At 36.1% G+C, this 23,793-nt stretch overlaps 4 protein-coding genes across 5 annotated transcripts; 2 read left to right on the top strand and 2 right to left on the bottom strand.

The window, feature by feature from the left end:
* Nucleotides 1–614: 614 nt before the first annotated feature.
* LOC141820930 (putative protein phosphatase 2C 44) lies at nucleotides 615–3,893 on the bottom strand. The gene is made up of 5 exons (XM_074708294.1): nucleotides 3,634–3,893; nucleotides 2,044–2,295; nucleotides 1,486–1,762; nucleotides 1,236–1,390; nucleotides 615–977 (listed from the first exon to the last, which is right to left on the bottom strand). Exons 1-5 carry the CDS (start codon nucleotides 3,664–3,666, stop codon nucleotides 837–839), a joined length of 858 nt encoding a protein of 285 aa, XP_074564395.1. The 5' UTR covers nucleotides 3,667–3,893; the 3' UTR covers nucleotides 615–836.
* Nucleotides 3,894–4,842: 949 nt separating this feature from the next.
* LOC141820931 (peptidyl-prolyl cis-trans isomerase CYP20-1-like) lies at nucleotides 4,843–7,766 on the bottom strand. Of its 2 annotated transcripts, none has more exons than XM_074708295.1 (7): nucleotides 7,616–7,766; nucleotides 6,943–7,021; nucleotides 6,205–6,252; nucleotides 6,079–6,102; nucleotides 5,418–5,600; nucleotides 5,242–5,317; nucleotides 4,843–5,167 (listed from the first exon to the last, which is right to left on the bottom strand). In XM_074708295.1, exons 1-7 carry the CDS (start codon nucleotides 7,709–7,711, stop codon nucleotides 5,029–5,031), a joined length of 645 nt encoding a protein of 214 aa, XP_074564396.1. In that variant the 5' UTR covers nucleotides 7,712–7,766; the 3' UTR covers nucleotides 4,843–5,028. The 2 variants fall into 2 exon arrangements, with proteins under 2 accessions (XP_074564396.1, XP_074564397.1); XM_074708296.1 differs by having other exon boundaries at nucleotides 7,628–7,766.
* Nucleotides 7,767–8,403: 637 nt separating this feature from the next.
* On the top strand, nucleotides 8,404–14,519 carry LOC141820896 (uncharacterized). Its single transcript, XM_074708252.1, has 9 exons — nucleotides 8,404–8,659; nucleotides 10,276–10,340; nucleotides 11,308–11,356; nucleotides 12,063–12,157; nucleotides 12,422–12,507; nucleotides 12,604–12,663; nucleotides 12,750–12,831; nucleotides 14,020–14,133; nucleotides 14,209–14,519. Exons 1-9 carry the CDS (start codon nucleotides 8,473–8,475, stop codon nucleotides 14,377–14,379), a joined length of 909 nt encoding a protein of 302 aa, XP_074564353.1. The 5' UTR covers nucleotides 8,404–8,472; the 3' UTR covers nucleotides 14,380–14,519.
* A 4,356-nt stretch (nucleotides 14,520–18,875) lies between these two features.
* LOC141820920 (uncharacterized) lies at nucleotides 18,876–19,498 on the top strand. Its single transcript, XM_074708285.1, has 2 exons — nucleotides 18,876–19,299; nucleotides 19,382–19,498. The coding sequence occupies exons 1-2, from the start codon at nucleotides 18,985–18,987 to the stop codon at nucleotides 19,463–19,465; spliced, it is 399 nt and encodes a 132-aa protein (XP_074564386.1). The 5' UTR covers nucleotides 18,876–18,984; the 3' UTR covers nucleotides 19,466–19,498.
* The last annotated feature ends 4,295 nt before the right edge of the window (nucleotides 19,499–23,793 follow it).

The following is a 23,793-nucleotide window of genomic DNA, read 5'->3' as shown; positions in this document are numbered from 1 at the left end:
TCTTTTCTTTAAAAAAATAATAAAATTTATTTTTAAGGAAGTTATCGATCTTCTCAAAACAAATAGCTTGAGAAATCAGGCTCAGTTTAATTACATAAATGATTTTAATTTGAACAAAAATTAAAAGCTCATTTTTGTTAATCATACGCTCATCTTTCATTTTTATCAAAAGGGTCTTATCATCGCATTATCTCGATTTCATCAAAATTCAATACTTATTCATTTCAATAAATCTGTCTCATACTAACCAAAGTATATGACATCGTTTTGATGATTTGGTTAAAAAAAAATTTTCTTTTGATTTTTTTTTTTTTTCAAATTTTTCCCAAGAAACCATGAAAGGGTTGTGTTTGGGAGTCCCTTCGTTCCTTCTTGACAGATCCAAAAAAGTTGGGACTAATGCAACTTGAAGATGATGATTAAATGATGAGAAATATAGAATTACACTACTATAGTTACTTTGGGATTAGAAAGGAGTTATACTGTTTGAGTAAAACTTGTTCGTGAAAAAACATTACTACACAAAGAGATGCCTCTCCATAGGCACTTAGCAAATCCTACATTCTTCAAAACTATAATACTGCTAAAATTTATTCACAAGCAAAGAAAAGAGAAACACAACCCAGTATTTATATATTCCCATACTATAACAATCTACCAAAATATCGTATAAAAGAAAAAATAATACATATATACACAAAAGCAACAGAGGAAAAGGAAGCTATGCATTGGAGTTCTACATGTAGTTTACTGAGCAATTCTCTCGACAAGGGGAAAAAAATATCAAACTTATGTCCCATGTCCATTGTTTGTGGAAGTATTATTACATGAAAGCTTCAGTGTTGAAATCGAATCACGACACAGGATAGATCATCTTTGCTCTTCCTCTTCAAGGCCTCAGCGGTTAGTCGCTTTGCGGCAGCCTTAGGGTTCTTTATATGTTTTACGATATCAACAGCTTCTTGGTTCTTCATAACCTATGTAGAGAGGAAAAAAATAAGCACTGAAGAAAGCCTACCAAATATCGTGCATATTTATCTGGTGAATTTTGCAGGCAATGCATCATGTCACTATGGATGAAGCAGAACAATAAATAACTGAGGCGAGAGTGGATTTCTAGGTTTTAGACCCCCCCAGTTTACTATAAAGTTGCATAGCTACACAAGTGATTCTCGTGAAGTCATAAGATCTATGTAAAAGATCTGAACTGCACAAACAGTTTCTGAGCCACTAACCTTCCACAATCCATCACTTGCAAGTATAACAAACTCTATTGATGAGTCTATCGGCACATGCCTCACATCAGGTTCTGAACTTAAGTGTGCCTTGAGGCTTTGATCGCCAAAAGCTCTTGCTACCGCAAGTTGACCGTTTACTCGAGGAACATCACCTATTCAAGCAAAGTTATAAAACAATCAGCTCAGTGTTAATATATATCTATATTCCTGTCAACTGAAACTCAAGAGTATTAAAGGGAAAATGTACCTGGAAAAAGTGTTACAAAGCCGCCTTGCTGTTCAATCCTACTTCGCTCAGCATCAGGCTCGTGGTCCACTGACAATTGGTTAGCAGCACCTCTTTCACATACAACAGCTCTTGAGTCACCTATGTTTGCTATCCACAAGTCTTTACCATCAATAACTATTGCCGTAACTGCGGTTGAACCCCCTGGCCCTAACTGCTTTGAATTTTCAAGAATCCATCTATTCGTGGAGCAGTATGCATTTTTTATTGCTGAGTGAGGGTCTTGCCAGAATGATGACTGCAGTAACGATAAATTGAAATCATCAATTATCATTCTAAAGAATTTGGCATATGAAAAATCTCAATTCTTGAAAGTAGGCACAATCACAAGAGTTGTTTGTAACTATCACAAGAGTGGTTGCCCCGTACACTAACTTTCATCTAACATTACTAAATGTAGAAAACCAATGTGTACCACAACTTCTTTCTTCTCAGATTAATGATCAGAAGACCATACGAATGGGATAATTAACCTACATTTATGAAGCAAAGATGGTGGAAGAGGAAGTGAAAAAAAACCTCTTTTATTATATTGTCGAAAAGGTTGGCTTTCAGGTAGCTGGGGACCCTATCCCCCATATGACCGTCAAAAATTGCAAACAGACCAAGCTCATGACCACACTCATATCTATATTGTGCCACATGATAGTCTTCCATGTCATGACCTGATTTCCCTTCCACCAAGTGGAATCCATGCGATAGTTTATTGCTTGACAACTTACTACTCCCTTTCCCAGAATCTGCAGATGGTTTATCAAGGCATCCCACACTCTACAGCAATAAATATGAAAAATGTTAGCAAAAGACATCAGTGCAATTTATTCAACTAAATGAAATCAGAGAGCTCAGAGTGATAAAGACAGCATTTTTCTAGTTATGAATAATATGCTTTTTAATGATCCACAAGTAAAAACATGGAAATGGATAAGTGCAAGTTCAAATGAAACGACACAAGTTCTGTTGAACAGCTACGATCATACGCATAGTGTCAAGAAAAAACTGAATAACTAAGAAAGAATTGTGTCTCGCATCTATATGAGTCCGGTGCACGAAACTTCTGCCAATACATGTCCCAGAGAAGATTCATATCACATTATGTCTATTGTACACAGTTTTACCCTACATTGCAAGAGACTATTTCCGCGACTCGAACTCGTGACCACCCAAGCACATGGAAACATCTATATGAGTAACTATTGAAATTCCACACGTCCATTACAAACTGTACCAATTAATAACGTAAACCTTTAACCAAGTTAGAATCTGTTGAAGATCAAATCTCAAAAATATGCAATACCAGCATCGACATAGGACTTAATGTCAGAGCTTAATATCCAGGAGACTCTGACGGCATACCTATTTTCTCTGCTTTGTGTAGCGCTTTAATGTTAGATGAATCTAGCAGTGCAACATTCATTCTAGTACATCCATTTTCCTAGATTTGCAAAGAAAATTGCAGCTTAAATTCTCATGACTCCACAGATGGCAGTTCAGAAGTTGATCAGAAATGCTTAAGAAATGTTCTATGGGGTAATCCAAGAAAAGTACCTGGTTCTTCTAATACTAACTGAATGCTCAAAGAATTATAATCAAAATGGTTAGCTTACAATTTCATGCTCTGTTATCAGCCAGGTAGTTTAATCACACAATTAGCATAACTGTACGTGAATACCCAAAACTTACCATTCAAAATCCTTAAGAAATAAAAGTAGAAGGGGAGTAAAAAAGACAGAATCACTAGCCAATTTTGTCATGGTCACAAAGAAGTAAAAGATAACCAGTAGTTCCCTATAAGCCACTTGATTATGCATCGTTATTCCAGAAAACACTCGTTTCTTCTAACAGTATAGCACAGAAAAGTTTCTTGTTTACAGAAGATTATACAAATTCCAAACCCTATTTTCCCGCAGGAAATGTTCTCCGGAGCTATATGGTCTCGTTTCAACCAAAAAAGGACCATTCACAGAAAAACATGTTTTTTCTTGCAATTACCACTAGCAGTACACGAATGAAAAAACCCCTAAATTGCTTTCAGCTGCACCAATAGTGCCATCCACAGAAACTGCAAAACCGGCAATTTGACGACCAAAAAAGGAACAAAGAATCAACCTTGATGATGCTGGGGATGCTGATCTTCCTCATGACGCCCAAAGCGAAAAGCGCATCCGATCAACAACGATCGAATCGAAGGGGCGAAAGCAAGAGCGCAGAGCCTCCAGTCGATAAAATCCGACAACGATCAACACAGGAAGGGAGAAATGGAAGGCAGGGAGCAAACAAAAAGACCAAAAGTCTCCTTCAACTGTTTGATTTCCTTTATGGCTCCGCGTATGACTTCATCTTCCGGGAAGGTTCATCTCTCTTCGCTTCCCTTGACTTCATCCTCTTGCTGTAATACTTCGACTACTATTTCACATTCTAATCTACACATTTCCAGTATTTTGGATTACAACATTGTTAGAAGTTTTAACCTTTAAATCTGCCCTTTTTTATCATCTTATTGTATTAGACTGCAAATAAAAAAATATTTTCATTAATCCTAAATTTTCGAAAATGGTTCCAAAATTTTCAAAATTAAAAGCACCAAGAGATAAAGTTGGAGATTTTTAAAATTCAAGGAACCAATTGCAAAAAAAACCTAGGGGATAAACATAAAAGAATTGACTTGTTCAACGGATGCGCAAACATTCACACAATTGATTGGATATTTTGTAGATTTCTTTATTAGTCAAAGCCGATTATGTGAGCCAAATTGTTTAGAAGATGCTCACGAAGACTTGACCAAGTCAACCAACAACTGTATCGCAGTTGCAATCCATTTCATTATGCCACTTGGAAAATAGAGATGAAAATGATGTATGAATTTTGCCAAAGTGCACCAAACTCTGATTAATGTGAAATTTTAAAGAAAGATAAGACTATGTTAGACTATTATATATAATTTTATAATACATTGAAGTTATCTTTCTTTTTATATATGAATTTTTCTAGACCATGAAAAAAAGAATGGATAGGTGAATCCATGTCGAGTCGATCAGAACACAAATTCAATGGAATCACACTTCAACACTCAAAAAGCAGTGAAGAAAAATATGGCAAGAAGAAGAACAGAAGAAAAAAATACAAAACCCGACAAGATCGCACTCAAGCACTAAAGTAACTGGGAGAAAGTGTCAAAGAGTTGAACGTACCAAACTTCATTTACTTCAATGACTTTGATAGGCAAGCTTTCTGTGGGCGCGTGTTGTTCTCATAGATGATAATGATATGATCATCATTAAGGCTGCAATAATGATCGACTTAAACAAGGCCATAAGATTGAAATGAAACTTATGGTTTCACATGATAATACTCTTTTCAGAATTACTACATGACTAACATTGTAAATGGTTTGATTGTCCAAATGCTTAAGCAAGGTTCATAGGGGTAGGAGATGATGGATATGAATGTCTACTCCAGAATTTTCCATGAGTTTGACAAAATAACTGGAGTTGAACGATTGGATCATAAAGGCAGTTCACCACTGTCGACGATCACAACTTTGCTTTTGGGTGACCCATTCTGCTTCCCTTCGGCTTCGATCTTGTACACCACATCCATGCCGGATATCACTTTTCCGAAAACAACATGTTTACCGTCCAACCTATGGATATGAATCAAATCGGCGACTAATTAATTGATAAATTTGATGAAAACAGGGCAGTTGATGAGGAATACCAGCTAGTTGTTACAGTGGTGATGAAAAATTGGGATCCGTTGGTATCGCGGCCAGCATTCGCCATCGACAGGAATCCTACACCAATAAGCAAGCAAAGTAGCATCACCCATTTGACAATGAGTCGCGAGGGAAGTTAGTATTTTTTTTTCTCCCTTGATTGGAGAAACAGTATTACCTGGTCCAGTGTGCTTGAGCTTGAAATTCTCATCGGCAAATTTAGTGCCGTATATAGACTCTCCGCCCACTCCATTACCGTGCGTGAAATCACCTCCTTGGATCATAAAACTGGGAATTATTCTGTGGAAGCTACTCCCCTTGTAGTGAAGAGGTTTCCCACTTTTGCCTTCACCTTTCTCTCCTGCATAGAACACATGGATATATGTTATCCTATGGCTATAGTCAGTGTATAATACTTGGGATGGTCGCACTGCAAAACCACACGAGCATAGTAGTAGTTCAAAAAATTTCTCACAGTGAAAGAATGCTGGTCATATATTGTTCGTATTAAATATAATCAGCATTGCTACAATGAAATACTTATTTGATTTTCACTAATTTGGTTGAAGAAATCTTCGGTGTTTCTGTAATCTGGACCAAGAGGAAAAGATTAAAGCGAACAGCTTCCTCCTATTCTTTTATTTTGCATTTACGATGCCTATATTGTCACTTCTCAACTTTTAACCTTTATGTAGAACATATATTGAGATAAACACGAGTCAAAGCTAGCGAGAAAGAAAAGTGCTGCTGATATGGTGAAAGTTTCTTTAGCAAAGTATACCACAAACAGAAGCTAAAACTTCTATGATATTAAGCATTCCAATGAGATGAAAACATACCAGTGCATAAGGCGCGGAAGTTTTCTGTTGAAGCAACATAACCCAGAACAGTTAGTGGGAAAGCAATTTAAAAAAAAGCTTTGTACAGTGAAGAAAATGATGAAGCAGCATTTGGCAAACACGTACCGGCAGTCTTGGGTACAGTTTTGCCAAATAAGCCCATGACAATCCGACCTGGAATACATCAATTCATAATCAATATTAACAATAACAATTTCTAAGTATGTATCCAGATATTGAACACACAAGTAATAGTAGTAAGAAATGCAATGCAAATTAGTAAACATGACCTCATAAAATAAAATTAAAGGAGCCATTGTTAAAACACGAAGAAAATCTCATCAAATAAAACCATTCAAGATGTTCTCTACCATCACACCATTTCGCGTCACTAACATGAGCAATCTTCATATTGAACTTGAAGAAAGAACTAGAGTTTCATGGAACATCTTTCAATGCAATCAAGATAGTTAATCACTGAATCATAAAATTTAAATTCTTGCTACTTTTAAGCAACCATTGTACAGTGATGTCAATATATTTGATCAATCCCACAAAATATATAAGCTGGATCTTCCATTTTATCGGGAACCATTTGTTAAAAAGTCAATAACTGACAAATCCAATCTACTCGAGTAGGAAGAAAGAACATTCATGCAAATATATGAAATCTGAGAAGTATAACATCAGCTTGATAGCTCCTATACTAACACAACATTCTCCACTTAATTGTTACCAATACTATTACACAAATCAAAAAAAAAAAAAAAGTAAGGAAGCAAGAAACACATAACATTGATTTACTTGTTATGGTTCATAACAGTCACCGCTAATATCCACAAAGAATGAGATTGCTGAGCGTACCTGCCGGTTTTCCACCAATTTCGACATCAAAGTAAACCTTGTGTGTGACTTCCTTTAAACTTTCTTGAGATGCTTTAGCCTGAAATGTTAAGTGAAACTGATTTGAGAAATTGACAGTCCTCCCTATGCCGTAGTAGTTTATTTCAGAACTCGAAAAGCATGGAAACGAGATTGATATGTACAATTAAAATAATTTAAGAACTCAATGAAGGCCTGATATGTAAAATTAAAATGGCTGCAGAACTGAACAACGTCAACTTTGAATCAGTACGAACGCAACCATCGAACTTGTCGGAGATAATAAAAACTTGCAAAACTTATGCGAGCTTAGTAGTGAAAATACGAACTTTAGTAGGGAAAAGAAAAACAAGTTTGCCGATTTCGAGGAGACAAAAAAGGGGCGTAATTTCTGCAAATTAAACCTGCTTGCTATCGAAAGCAACCAAACATCAACCATTTAAAACTAACAGAGGAGAGGGTTCAATACATAAACAATTGAACATGAGTCAATTGGGCGAAAAAAGATTTTTTTTTTTTTTTTTGCATCCTCTTTTTATGATCACGAGGACGTATTTTATTCCATTCGATGAACCGAGAACATCAATCCGAAAAACAAAAAAGAAGTCACAGAATAAAATGAACGGATGTATGCGGATTGAACGGATCGGATTACATATATAAGAACCTGGACGAGGACGATGGCACCGATGAAGAGGAGAAGCCACCGGAGCCAGGAGGATGCCGCTCGCTGCTTCGTAGTCGTCGCCATCTCTCGCTCAGACTCGTCAATCGGAGATCTGAAATCTGAAGAGTGAACCCTACAATGGTGCGACAATCCGGTCCGTTCCATTGCCGGCCCAAATACTATTCAATAATTTAAATTAAAAAATATTTTAAAAATAAAATTAATTGTTTCATTAAAAATATTCAATAATTTTAATGAAAACTACAATATAAAATATTTTTAATTAAAATTTATTATAAATAATTTTTTAATTAAATAAACAATTTTAACTAAAAAAATCCCAATTCAAAATTTTTAATTAATATTATATTTAAATAACTTTTAATTAACATTAAAATTCTTTTAATTAATTTTAACTAAAATTATTTAAAATAATTTTAATTGAAATTATTTTATTATTATAATTGCTATAGAATGCATATCATTTTATTATTTTATTGCTTTATGAATGTGAAAGGTTAATAAAAAGACAAAAGAAAATTTTAAAAATATTTTAAAAAAGAACAATTTATCTAACATATTTTATATAGTGAATTCATAAAAGAATATTTTAAAAATTTATTAAAATAACTAATCCTCTATAGGATTCTTAAGGAAATTAAGTCTCAGCTCCATTCCACCTGCGTTTTCAAGTTGCCATCCCTAATTATCACCCGTTAAGTTTTACTTGGGTTTCTTTTTTTGGTATATATCTATCGCATAAACGTTTAATCATATCGAACAGGGTCCAGAGCCGGCGCTTCTCGTTTTGGTCTCCCCCTCTCTGCGCGCGGACTTCGCCGGCGATGGTCGGGGCGGAGGAGGCAGCTCGGTTGGATCGGCTCGAGATTCAGGTGGAGAACGGCGGCGGAGGGGCGTGGGAGTACCTCTGTCTTGTCCGCAAGCTCAAAGCCCGGCGATCCGACAAGGTCCTAAAGCACGGCCTCGCCATCCTGAACGACCCCAAGGCCCGATCTAAGCTCGGAGGAGAAGGTCTGTCCCGTTAGTTGATCTAATGTTTTGGTGTTTCTTTATAATTATTGGAGATTGCTTCCAAGTTTCCATGGATCGTAGGACTGTAAGATGAGATGCCTACATCCGGACGTTTGAAGCCTAAATACACGTTCCCCTTTGGCTATATGTGATTTTTTATTTTTATTTTTGTGGGCGACATTGTTGTGGGGGAAGTAGTAGGGTATTCGATTAAGAGAATGAAAATTTCACCCGGCCATGGAAAATGTTTTTCTCGAATTTGTGCTAGTAGATCCAATTAATTTGTAGACACCCTTCATAGAACAGTTACGTGCCAAAAGTTTGTCAGAGGAAAATGTATTCCTATCAAATCAGATAGGTAGTATTCTGTTTATATCTATCTCGTGTGGAACTATGAAACGCTGTACTTTTTGGTAGCATTGATGTGCCTGTTTCAGTGTAATTCACCTCGTACCAGACAGCTTAAGCATTTAGATAGGTTGTAAATTCCTGGAACTAAACTTTTCTGTTGGTTGGGCAATAAAATAAAGAGCTGAGCTACAAAGCCTACTGATATTCAGGTTTATGTCAAAATGATACGTTATGTTATTTTAATGGAACTACTAACTTATCAGATTGGAATTTTGCACATTCTTTTCTCCATGAGACACAGAAAAAACATTCAACAAATGGTTAGAACAGTGAGGTTGAATGTTTAAGTTGATAACGTGCTGTCACAAATAGCCAGCATTTCTGGCAGATTGTAGGCTATAACTCGAGGTATCCACCATATAATTCATGTGTGCTTTAAGTTGAGTTCTGATGAGAATGTCTAGTCCACAGTTGACTTGTAGATGAGTTGGCACATGTATTGGGCGTGAATTAGGTTACATGTCATTCTTTCTTTCACTGGATGTTCTCTGACAATCTATCTTCAACTGGAGATATAATAGTGGAGGATATCTAGGCATTTTTTTTGGCTTCACTGTCACTACATTTGGTTGACAAGTTATAATCTTGCTGTGTAGTTTGGATCATGGTGTTGCTTCTATGAAACACCACAACCCAAAGTGAGTTGCAAGTTTTCTTCCTATTTCAGTTTGTCACTCTCTTGTTTGTTTTGATATCAAATGATTTAGCATATAAACATAACTAACTGGAGAATCATAAAGAGAATTTACTACTCGTCATGATAATTCAATTATAACAACTAAAGTGTCTCAACTATTTGGGATCCTATTTGAGATTGGTTACATCTATCTTATATTCTGTTAAGCTGTATGGAAAGCTACACCAATTCCAGGTTATTTTAGATGCCGGGAATTTTTTGAGCTTTACCTTTCACATTCAACTGCCAAGGCTAGTGGCAATTTGGATAAGAAACAGTTTAGGGTCACATTACATCTTGACAATTAGTTATAAACTATGTCAAAAACCTCATGCTTCATGAATGCGTTTCTTAATCATGTTATTGCTGAAATAAGTTACAGGTTTTGAAGGTCAATTCCTTCTCAGACTATTATACATGGTGGCTTTTTCTGTGGTTGCCAATGCAAACATATGTAAATTCACATATGCTGAAAAATCAACCAGAATACTGGATGAAAAAAATATTTACAGTTTCTCTTTTAATACAGAATGGACTCTTTATGAGCAGGTAGCCTTTGCCGCTTTTGATTGCCAGCAACACAATGTTGCAAAGGTACTCTCTCTCTCTCTCTCCCACACGTGCATGCACATACACATTTCTATCTGAACCAGTATTTAATTATATTTTACTTCTTTGAAGTTCATGTAACTTGCTTTCAGATTATATGATATATTTTCCAGCAACACATGATTTTATACACACACATCCTCTATCTCAACCTACATAGTTATTTGTATTTTATTAATTTATTGCACACACATATCTTCTATCTCTACCTATGTATCCAATTGTATTTTGCTTCCTTGCAGGTATTTTTACTTCCTCTGAACAATAGTTGTGTGATGTACTTACCAGCAGCACATGATTTCATACACACACATCGCTTCTCACACTGAGTGTGCACATCCTTTATCTTGGCCCATATGTTTAATTAAATTTTAATTCCTTCCTTGAAAGTTGTTTTATCACTCTGAGTTATAGGTCATGTTATACTTTGCAGAAACACATGATCTTGTGTGTCATGTACTTTGAAGCTTTGTCTTGTGTTTGTACCTTCGCCTTTATAGGTGCCTTTTATATGATTTGTTTGGAAATTTATTTATTTTTATTGACCACTTGACCCCATGTACACTTGGTATATGAATCTGTGTTATTTAGCCTTTTTTTATTGTGTGTAAAAAAAAGTTATGTTCAATCTCTCAAGTGTTCATGAAAAATTTAGCGTGAGGAGAACAAGCGGTAATTGTTAGAGTAATTAAACAAATGTTTGTTGGCCTGCAGCTCGGACTATTATCTTTGTTTTTCTCAAAATACCTTCTGTTTTTGCAAGTTCTTTTTCAAAAAGTCTGAGAAGCATTTAATGGTTATTACTTAGTAGTGATTGGTTGTGGTAAAAGAAAAAGCATGTTTCCATCAATTTCTTTTTAAATTTTCAACATTTAATTTTGTCGCAGTTAAAGCTATTACAATTTTATTTTGGAATGTAGTTCCTATAATTACTTATTATCCTTTTTTGCAGGATTGTATTGCAGTTCTCTCTAAGGAATTCCCTGGAAGCCTAAGAGTTGGTGAGTTTTTTTATTCATATTGTATGTTTTTCATAAATATTAATATACATAATACCTCTGCATCTACTAAAATGAATAAGCAACTATATTATTTCTGTTGGTGTCAACAAGGTCATCAAAACCTTATTAAGTTACTAAGCCTATGGCAAAAATTTGGGGTCCTCGTTGATCCCCTGGGATATTTAAAAGATTCAGCACAGCAAGCTGTGAAGTTTCAAATATTTGTGCCTCAATGGTTATGCTAAGCCAACCTTCTGTGCAACCATGAGGCATGATCCAACCTGCAAGGTGTTGCAATTGAGCATCCTTTGGGACAACTAGGGCTTTTGCATGTGGTCTTAACTCTTAAATCAGGGTTCATTTATTTTCTTGTCATTAGCATGTTGATTGGCGGTAGGGTTACCATGTCTTAGGTTCTTAAGTATGGATCCTCAAATTCTTCAACCATTACCTCTACCTTGCTTTTGGCAATGCCAATTGAATGCCATTGGTTTGCTCTTGTGAAATGCCTTGTTGCAAAATCATAGCACTTGAGCAAAAGTATAGGTACACAATAGAAATAATTTCTAGTATTCCATAAACAAGACGCAAAGGATGTAAAATCTTGTGATTTATTATCAATATTTAGTGTATTGTGATTTTTGGACCTGCAAAATGTTAATTTTATCACATTCAGTAGTTAATCTTTTTTCGCAAAAATTCTCAGCAAGATTAGAGGGCATACTACTTGAGGCCAAAAATGCATGGGCCGAAGCAGAAAAAGTATATGCACGCCTTCTAGAAGAGAACCCACTTGATCAGGTGCTGCCTCAAATCTCAACCTCTGAATCTCCTCTTGTTTTATTCTGAGTTTTGATTGAAAAACATTTGGTTATAGATCCAGATGTTAACTTCTTGTTAGGTTGAGTTTGTTAGCATATGTTAGATTAGAGTTGGATGACGATACTATTAAGTTGTGGAAGAATTACTTGTTTTTCTTTATTATTTGTTTGTTCTTTTGAAGTCATGACTTTGTTATGAATTCCTTGAACAATGAATTGCAAGTCTTATACCTATACTGTGCAGATAATCTACAAGAGAAAGGTTGCTATCGCAAAAGCACAAGGAGATTTGAAAGTTGCTGTTGATTTTCTCAACAAATACTTAGAAATGTGGGAACTTATCCATCACTATAGCAATCTGTTCCATTACGTTACAGTAGACTCTTTTGTTACTAACACATTGCAAATTGTTTGAAATTGTATCAGATTTATGGCAGATCATGATGCTTGGAGAGAACTTGCTGAGCTCTATGTGTCTCTACAAATGTGAGGCATCTTGATTTTCATTCTTGTAATACCATTTAACAAAATTTACTGCTTATTTATGTATTTATAACTCCCTCCTCAATTAGGTATAAGCAAGCAGCCTTTTGTTATGAGGAGCTGATACTGTCTCAACCAACAGTTTCTCCATATCATCTAGCTTATGCAGAGGCAAGTAACCTTCAACTAGTATCTTGGCAATTGATTCATTTTGTTTAATTGCTGTTCTTCCATGAACAGATGAATCACAATGCATTGAATATTTTTGGTTTATAATCTTGTTGTTCTTGGTATTTTCTTGATTTAAAACGGACACCATAGTAAAGTTCCACTTGATTTCGGCGTGATAATTAGTGATAATTATGTAGAGGGTTTATATTACTTTAATGGGCACACTACTATTTTTGAAGTATTTTGGGCTTAACAGGTTGATAGTTTTTATTTTATTATTTTGACAAGTTGCTGCACTTGATAGCAGTGGAGACATAGTAGGTGCTCCAATTGAAAATGGCAACTTTTGATGGAGAAACCTCCATTTAATTGTGCCTCTTATGCGGTTGATTAGAGATGATAGACCATGAGTTGGAACTTAAGCCTTGGTGAGATGTTCAAGTCTTGCGTAAAGGAGATTGTCAGACAAGCGAAATTGTAATCCAGTGAAGGGAGTTTGTGTGAACTTTTTAAACTTATTTAAATTTAAGATCGATGGCTGGACTTATCAAGTTGTTTGTGTTAGTTCTCTCATTTCGATGGGATACAAAATTACTTTTCTTTTTTTTTTTTTTGCCCTAGTCATCTCATTGATATCAGCCTTCTAGATTCTGTACAAGCTATCTACCATATTTTTCAAGGTTAAACAGTCAATCTTGAGATTCAACTACCATATCCGATAAGTAGCGTTAAAATTTTCAGTTCAGCAAAAAGCAAATGAGCAACAAAGAAAACTATAGACACAATATCTAAAATATACTTGAAAGGTTGACTTAGCGAGCCTAATCTTATACTATGTGCAATCATAAGTACTAGAATTTTGTTTGGTCGAGGTCCAAGAAGTCAATTTCAGGACAATAGTTAGAACCATTGGGATCTCTGATTTCCATGGGACATCACGGATGTAAGCTTGGACAAGAAATCCAAGTTTCTCCGAGGTCCATGATTTCCATGTACCCATTATATCGAGTATAATTAGAGTGATACCTTGTGTTTTCTCTTCGATTCTAGATTAAATAAATTTGCAAATTGGCAACTCAAGCAAGATTAGATATAGATGATCTATTTTCTTTTTCTCAGTTCTCAGTGGTCTTGAAATATCATAGCTTTCCCTCCAAATGGTTTCTCCTCACTGCCTTTATGGAACAGGTACTTTACACCATGGGAGGCCTGGAAAATCTCCTGACAGCCAAAAAGTACTATGCGTCTGCCATCACCCTAAGTGGAGGAAAGAACACTCGAGCTCTATACGGCGTATGCTTGGTAAGACATCCTTGATAACTCCTGGCTTCCCTGCGGCAATCGTAATCACTGACAGTACATGCCAAATTTCTCCAGTGTAGTGCTGCCATCAATCAGCTTACGAAAGGCCGGAACAAGGAAGAGAAAGAGAGCTCCAATCTACCATCTCTGGCCGCAGAAGCCCTGCGGCGCGACTACAAGCACTTGGCTCCTAAGAAGCTGCCTCTTCTTAACAACATGCTTAAGAATATGAAGCTGAGTTCTTGATCTGAAGTATTTTTGTTTAGATCTTTCTTCTTTGGGACTAGCTAGGGTTATTTTGTATGATGCTAAAACACAAACCATGTAGGAGTTCCTCTTGCAAAATTATTATTGTTTCAGATGAGAGAAATTTCTACTTCTGCAGATCATAATGCCACAAGAAAATTGGTAGAACAACTGTATCAGAGAATGTATTCCTGTTTTCTAAGAAACCTCAACCTTCATGGTGACCACAAGGACCAACCCTTAGCATTGCACCCTAGCTTTAGTTTGATTGCTAGAACACTTGCTCTTCGAGGTCCCGAACTTTCAATGTCTCAATAAATGGGAGATTATTGGTGATGTTCGCTACTAAGGTTACACCTAGCATGTGCGACACATTGTATTCAATATAAGACTCAGACAAGGCTGAAGAGGCAACCTCTTCCCAGGCACTAATCATGTCGGTTGCTCGATAAAATAGTAGTTTAGTATTGTTACCCTATAAAATGATAGTTCATCTCAAACTTGCTTATCTCTTGATTTGGACATGAATCAAACTGCACAAGTCATGATGCATAGATTCATGAAAATTAAGCTCTTAAGGTGTATCTGAGCCGGTTGCATGTCATAGAATTGTTACAATATAACAAGGGTTGAATTGCGACAAATCGTAAATTACCCTCTCATCTGTGGGGTCTGTTCGATATCTAATTTATTTGTCTATATCTAACACTAGATCGTTTGGGGTAAGTGATATCACTTTTAGATGGATGAAAATTGGTAAAGATTTCATACCAAATTCATGAAACCTAAAACAAAATTCGACCCAGAGTTATCAATTCTTTCTAAAACACGATCTGTTTATTCACCCAATATGATGTCGCCAAGTCAAAATGCACAAATATCGTATCGTTATTTTAAAGGGGGAAAAAAGCTTTGTTTCAGAATAATCTGGAGTTCACAAACATTCAGCAACAAGAAATTTTGCTGGAAAGTCCGAAGAAGAAACTGGACAGAAGGATTCAATGATTCGACCAGACACTGAAACTGATCCTTCCTCGATTGACGATCTAATAGCAGACTCCTCCCTCGATCTCCAGAATCAAAATCCGCAATTTCAATCCATCTGCATCGCTCCTCTCCTCCGGAACAGAGCAGGCATGACCAAGTGCGTCTGAGGATTGCTTCGCCGCCCGAGGTTTCTAGAGCGAGGGCAACCCAAGCGGCAGCGGGAGGGAGCATGAGGAGTCTTCGTCGTCGGCGGCGGGCGGTTCGGGTGGGAACAGCTTGGCGCGGCAGAGGGGCAGGTGCGCTGCCCGTGCTCGAGCCACCGGTCGACGCAGTGGCGGTGGAAGACGTGGCGGCAGTCTCTCATCCGCCTGACCTCGTCCGCGGGCTCGAACTCGGACAGGCACACCGCGCAGCAGCACCTCTCGCCTCCCGCCAGGTCCCCGAACCGGGTCGCGGGGGAGATCTCCTGGATCAGCTCCGCCGGCACCAGGGGGAGGAGTACGCAGATGCCCGCCGGCTGGTGGAGGTCGGCGTCGGAGTCCGAGAGGCCGAGGCAGGGGGGAGAGCCAGTTGAGGAGCTTCCGCAGGCGATCCAATAGGTAATTCGATCGTCGACTGGACCAGGTTAGAACTTCTTATCAAATTCAAACAGATAAATTCTTTGAATCTTTCAAATTCGACATCAGACTGAGCTTATGATTCATGCTCAAAATTCGATTGAATTATAAGTCAACTGTCTACAATTAGTTGAAGAGATAGAGGCGTCTTTCGATCATTCTTTTCACCATTGCAATCAGGTTCATGAACATAATCTATCCATACTCATTTTCACAAATGAATGGTTTCTCTATTCTTTTTTCGCTCATTATAAATTGAAGTTTGAATCTCCTGAAAGTAAATTTGCATGTATATCATTTCAAACTTGTTCCCTTGTTTGTGAGTGAGTGATTAATATAAAGTGAGAGTCGAACTGTAGAACTTATTTACATTGAGATGATTGATGATCAATTTGAACATTTTATTTCGTGCAGGTTCTCTCTTGCCGAGGTTAGTATTCAACATTATATCTCCGTAAACGTCATTGCTCTAGTACAGGTGTTTGGAATAGTATCATTTCAAATTTCGAAACCAACGAATCTTCTCGTAGGCGTGCACGCGCGTGCGAGTGGCGGGCCGCGGTCTCGTATGTGCAAGCACTTGCTCACTCGTGATAAGAGAGACATGAGCTTTTACGTTAACTCCATTAACACAACATCATTAATAAAGAAAGGAAGTCCATCGATAATTTCGATATGGGACTATTCCCCATCCATTTCCATATATAACATTAATTAACAATTAATGTTGTTCTAGGCTGACTTTAAATAATTAATTTCTCATTCATCCTTAATCGATTTTGAGCAAATTAATAATTTAGATATATCTACGTGAAACGTAGATTTCGATTTTGAAATCAATTACAACTTTCATCGATTGATGGCATCACGATTTTTATATAAAATCGTATTGATTCTTTTAAGATCCCAATATTCAACAAATGAAAGTGCTACAACATCAACTTCGAGCAAGCTCATCCTTAAAATGAGTCACTTGAGTGTCCCACCAATGATTTAGCCTTCCCCTTGCAAACCCTAGCTAGTTAGGTTTGTTTCATCCAAGCATTCCCTCGGAGCAACAAGCATCCATGATCGCAACTCTTTTCGCCTAAAGGAGATAGAAGTGTGAACCCCAATTCAGTTCTACATTGTGAATTGCGAGTTAAAGGAGGAGATATAGAAGCCTTACATTAACATGAAGTCAAGAAGACTTGGGTAGGCATTGTAATTTTTTTTACTAGGTATCCAAAGAAATATTGATCATCTTGCATGTTATGTAAATTAAATGATACGATTGTGATATGAATGGATGATAGATTTTTGAAACATTCAAGTTTCAAAAAAAATATATTAATTCATTATTTGGGTTTATTTTTTTACAATGAAATATTGTGGCATTGTTAATGTAATCTTTTGTATTATGGTTCTTTTGTTTTAAGTAATCTTATATCAAGGAAATGAATATCACAATTAATTTATTATTAATTTACGATCGAAAATTTTAATTGATCACTAATTAGTGATCATAGTTATTAAGTTATTCTTCCTAATTAATGATACAATTTTAAAATTAATTTTTTATTTTGTTTTTGTAGTAATATTTTACCCTAAACATTTATGAATTGTTTGATTTTATCGCTTTAGCTTTAGTAATTTTTTTACTGTATGATTATTAATAAGTTTGAAACAAAAATAATCACTGATGATTTTATGAAAATGAAGATGTCCAATTTATAAAATTATAGACTTTATAATATCATCACGGGACTGCCGATAATTTAATTTTATTAAAATAAAATAAGATATTTATACGGATGTAATCAAAATTAAATTTAATTTATGAGTGATGTTGATTTCTTTAACACAAAAATATTGTATTTTTTTCAAACTAATATTACTGTTGTTGAACTTTAATCCAATAACTTTAAACTCAATAAGTTGGATTGTTAATGTAACTATTATAAAGAGGGAGAATGTTGAAATTAAATATACTTTTTGATAAAAAAAAATAAAAATACTATGCACTCTAAAAAATTTAAGTTCGTCCTTTTAGAAGTTCTCAATGAAACAAACACCTAGTTACTCGTAAGTTGTCACAAGTGAATTTTTTTTTTTAAATTCAGATATCTAACTTTTATGATTTAATTAATTTTAAAAAAAATTTGTGATTGATTTGATTTCATTAAAAAATTTCAAGATAAATCAAGAAACATTAGCGAAGATCGATCCGGTCAGTATTTATTTATCAAAGTAAAAAAACAACCAAAGTTGGAACACATCATTAAGTTAATCAAAATATTTATTTATCAAATATCAATTAATCCAAAATTTAATTACTACTATCTTTCTTGAAAAAAATGAGATTTATGTGTAAAAAATAATGCACTATCATCTCTAATAATATTATTCTGTGACAATATTATAGTTAAGCACACACAACAATTATAATTCTAATATATCAGATATCTGGACTATTTTTGATATGTTACAGAGCTGATTAAGGTAATGAAATAAATAACATGCATGATATGCTGCATGAAAAGTCAGGATGAAAAACTAGTATGACAGACACAAACATGAAAGTGAGATTCACCTGCATGCAGATGAGATCCAGCCCTATGTATTTGTCATGCTGATGTAGCATATCATTATTCTTTTAAAATAGAATCGGTGATCAATTGTAATTTTTTGATTTATTTTTTCATAAATAGTCAGGTGGAGCCGTTAAGATGGCAGATTCTAATTTTTTTTTTTTTTTTTTTTTTACAGAAAAGGAGTCATTGTGACGTCGACGATGTAGCTCCGCTACCAAAACGGTTATAACGGGGTTTCTATCTCTCGCCTGTTATAACGGACGGGTTCCTATAAAATGTTGATTTGGACTTGCAGTGAGGTGTGCGAGAGACGTGTCGTTTTGCCGGCGAGACCACGAACCGAACATGTGGCGGGCGTCCTTCCGCGGCGGCAGCGACGTCGTCATCGTCTGTATCCAATCCTTGCTCCGTCCACCTTCAATGTAACAATGGAGCCTTCCCTCCGGGTGCGCAGATCGTGCTTTGCTTCTTGCCCGGCGGACCGTCTTCCTCCAGCGATGAAGCCCCTCCGCCTCGCCCTTCCCCGGTCGGCGATTTGCAGAACCCTGGCCGGTTCAGAGATCGGGCGCAGGATCGTGCGAATCGCTTCCGTCGCGCCCGTGAAGGCGAGCTCCGGCGCCAAGGTCACCTCGGTCTCGTGTTCGGACATTGCCCCCGTTCCCGAGGCGCGACCTAGCCTTCGTAGGACGCCGCCGCTCGCTTCGCCGGGAGGGATCTACGACGTGGAGGAGAAGATCGAAAAGGCGAATCACCTTTCCTTGTTCCGACGGGTCTCGGGGAAAAAAGAATTTTGTTCGTCATCTGACACGCGGTTACTCTTTGCAGGTAATCTACAAGTGCCGGTTCTTTGCGTTCCTCGCTGTGGCTGGTTCTCTGATGGGTTCCATAATTTGTTTTATCAAGGTATGATCAGATAACTAGATTTCTTCTTTGATTAGCAATGTGCAGGCAGAACGCGGAGTCATGGGCCAATGATCCATGGCTACATGTTCCATTTCGTAGCATTGATAGATTGTACAGGACAAGGACATATCGGTAACTTTGATATTGGATGCACTTATTACACACATTAAACGTTTTTATTTCATATTAAAGGAATATAAACAGAATCTGAGTTATATATTGATTGACTGACCATCCATGATAATAAATGATATATGGTATGACGGATGGAATTCGCTTGTGAGGCAACTCTCCCAGTTATAAAAGTAGCCCTGCATTACTGAATGATGGTGATAACATATTACCTATGGATGAAGATGTGTGTAAATGAAGTGGATTATAAAAGCATTAATCTATTATGATTCCAAAGTGAAAATAGCAAACCATAGTCTTAAATCTTGCATGTGACATCTTTTACGCCATGATTAAACTCGGATCATAGATTGATTATTCTGCCATACCTTGACAACATAATAGGAGCTTTTTTATTTTCTCCCTTTAAAAAAAAATTCATCTAGTGTCTAATTCCCTTAATATGATTCATGACAGTTCCTCAATATCAGTTCTATTTTTATCCAAAATAGGACTGGAAGATTTAAAGCTCTCTGCTGTGGCTCATGCTTTCTGCTTCAGCAACTCTTATTTTCTTTCTTTATACAAGAAGTTTTGTGCATCACTTTTGTTTGAAGTGAGAAAAAAAATCACAAGTCCTGAAACTTGCTTTAATTGATTCAAGTTTCATTGTGACAACTAAGAAATATAATTTTAGCTGAAGTGGAATATCTGTTGTCTTGGGTTTAATATGCTGAAACTATGAACTATGGAAAATAGAACTTGCTTATTATTCTGTCTCCAAAATGATCTATGTAGTTACCAACAATTGCTTTGTCTAGTGGTAAGTGAGCTAGATTGGGAGGGCTTCAGACCAAAGGTCAGGGGCTCAATTATTGGGAGAGGATTAACCTTATCTCTTCTGCCATGAATGGGGTTTGTCTCACATCCAATATGGTCTGGGGACACCTCGTGATTAAAAAGCAAAAGATGATCTATGTTCTAAATATCCTCTCAATGTTGGGCTCAGCTTTCCCTTCGTGTTGACACTGATTCTGGGTTTGCCAAATCAGATATACCATACATGACACCCAAATGCGAGTGTGCTTCCTCCATGGGGCCGCTACTGGAAAGTTTCCAGCAGTCCAGCCACTGTCCTAAATTCCTGATTAATATGCAGCCACCAACGAGCCATGTTCCATAGAGGTTTAGTAACTGAGCAGCTAAAAATAAGGTGGTCTGCCATCTCATCTGCTTGCTGGCACAGTGTGTATGTCTTGCAGTCCTCATATGCCAGCCTGTCCTTAGTATATATATCCTTTTTTTAAAAGTTAATTAATAAATATATCATTCCTTTGTATGAATTTTTGTATCTTAAACATATCATAACTTTTAGTTTTAGTGTGAAATCTATCAACCATTTGATTTTCTGTCCAACCGTTTGATGGCGTGCAGTTGGCATGGCAAAATGGAAGAATCACCCACTTGATTTACATCACTAACTGAATGAGACCATTATTGTCAAATGAGATTAGTTGTTGAAAAAAATAAATCAACTTGAGAATGACCCTCTAGATCCTGAACTCAACATTCCTCACCATCATGTCGTATACATCAAACTTCTTCGAGAGATGGATCCTTCCCGAAAGCCAATTCCACTATCCTCTCTTTGACCAATTTGATGTTGGCATCATCACTACCCTATCTTCTCCTTTCCTCTACTATTCTTACTAGTTGCTCGACTAATCCTTGCATTCTCCTACCACCTTCATCACTAAATCCTTCATACTGTGTTTAGTCTCGAGGGACAAACCTTGCACATGCCTTGTACTTTTCCATCTTCTTTGTTTCCCGACTAGTTCATCTTCACAACCACAATTTTTTCCTACATCTATCAACTCTGAGAAGCTCTAACAACTTGCTAATAGAGGATCAACTATGCAAATGATCACCACTCCTTTGTACTTCATCCACATAATGTTGTGTGACAATTATCCTCACCTTGGCAATGTGGATAAACTCAGATGAATTACATAACAAAATCATGATCACTTGTGCCCTACCTACATCAAGAGGATGAAGACCTATAGCGACATGCCTGGATGAGAGGTCCACCTTGGGCATATAGGGGTGATCATTCGGTTAAAATCGAACTGGCTGAACTGAATTTGTTAAAATCGAACTAATCAATTTTTTTTCGACTAACCGAACCAATCAATTCTATATTAAAACTGAATAAACCAATCTGATAAATTTGCTCGCTAATCGATATAACTAATTTTTTTAAAATGTTTTTTAATAAAAAACTTAATCAATTTAATAAAAAATTAAAAATCTTAATATTTTTTAATTATTTAATAAAAATGGGTTTAACCAATTTTCAAAATTGAAAACCAAAACCAATCCGATTTAACTGAAATAATTGATTTTTTTTTAAAAAAATGAACTAAATAAACCAAATTGAAATTTTGAATTAGTTCGGTTTGGTTAGCTATTTCGGTTGAACCGAAATTTTGCTCACCCCTTATGAGTAAATTGTTCTCAATCTAGGGCTCAAGGAGTCAGGGATTTTTTTTTATCTATATTTTATTTTATTTTTTACTTGTCCAAGTTGCTAAGGCTGCTCCTAATTAACAAATGTTGTTGATTGTGGGTGCTATGGAAGTCTTCCATTTTAGTGTCATGTCTTCAACTTTAAGCAATTGGACAAAATACAACACTATATTTTCATTTAAAACCTAAATGTTGTAATAATTTGAAATCTTTTAAATATCTTGATAGATATGAAATCACATTGTGATAGATTTACAATCATTCCTTTTTAAACTCTACAATTCTTCTTATCAAGATTTCTTCTATTAGGGAGAGATGGCCTCACACATAACATGTTGAATGACATTCACAATAATTGGAAGAAAGCTGAGGCTGTAAGGATTAAGTGTCTTGGTGTGCCAACTGTTGATATGCAAAATGTTTGCACCCAACTTGAGGTATGCTTTTTCTGTAGTTGTGCTTATGTACTTATATGAAAGATTTGAATCTTGATATGTCATTATGTTCAACTGGTTGTACCATTATGCTAGGTAAAGCTAGTAAAATAGTTTCAAAATTGATGACTTCTTAAGAAATATAGATTTACAAAAGTCATAATTCGTTATGTTCTTTTTAAATTAATGTGCTAGTGGATTATGTTTCACTCAATTTCGCTAATATGTGCTGCAATCAAAGGGTTGGTGTGTGTGATATGTATCCAGTTATAATATTGGGTCAATTACCATAGCATAACACTTTCAACATCGCGTTTAATAACTAGTTTAGTTATCTGCCAATCTGACCATCATTATCCAATTTTCTCCAATTAGGTACTATGGTATTATGCTTTCCTTTTCCAAATCCAAATGACGGCATGCAAGTTATTTGTACATTTCCGTTAGTCAAGTCTTTGTCAGGACAAAGTAATTTTTGATTTTGTAACTCGAGAGGTCATAAACTTTATTCATCTGTGTTACATATTTTTATTTCTTCTGTGTCTGCAAACATTTTATTTGTAAGCCAATGACACTACCACAGCATCTTTGAGTCCTATAATGAGTATACCAAAAAAGATGCTTTAGTTTTAACTCTTGTAAGTGATATGCCTGCTGGTACTTTTACCTGATTAAACTCTTATGTTATCAGGTTTAGATAAAAGTTGATAACTTATTTTGTTAACTAATATTCTTGATTCCTTCTTTTTTCCATGAGAAAGTACTTGAGATGCATGTTTAATCTGGCCAGTTTTAGTATCTCTTTTTGTAGTGGGTAAACTATTGTTCATGCACGTCACTTATGTCCTGTGCAGTTTTTTTTAATACACCAAAAATATTTTTGCCATCCTTCAGGAAAAGACTGGCGGATTAATCATACATCGCCATGGTGGGCAAATAATTTTGTATAGGGGAAGACATTATAATCCCCACAAAAGGCCTAGAATTCCATTGATGTTGTGGAAACCTCATGAACCAGTGTATCCTAGGTTGATTAAAACAACAATTGAAGATCTAACTATTGAGGAAACCAAGGAAATGAGGAAGAGGTTCTGCTGTACCTGCTTTGACAAAGCTTGGTAATGCATCTTGTAACCATACTGCTTTTTGTGGCAATGATTTGTAAAGATGATCTTTTTGGCATTCTTGTAGCGAAGAATCAATATGCTAGCCTTGTACCTATGGTTCGTGATGCAGTTTTGACCGATGAACTTGTTC

Source organism: Curcuma longa, unplaced genomic scaffold (assembly GCF_044706935.1).
Source record: "Curcuma longa cultivar G26 ecotype Majalengka, Jawa Barat unplaced genomic scaffold, ITB_CL_G26_1.1 utg8573_np1212_1322966_RagTag, whole genome shotgun sequence".
NCBI lineage: Eukaryota > Viridiplantae > Streptophyta > Magnoliopsida > Zingiberales > Zingiberaceae > Curcuma > Curcuma longa.
The sequence above is the reverse complement of the archived record's forward strand: the minus strand, read 5'-3'. Positions and strand labels throughout refer to the sequence as shown.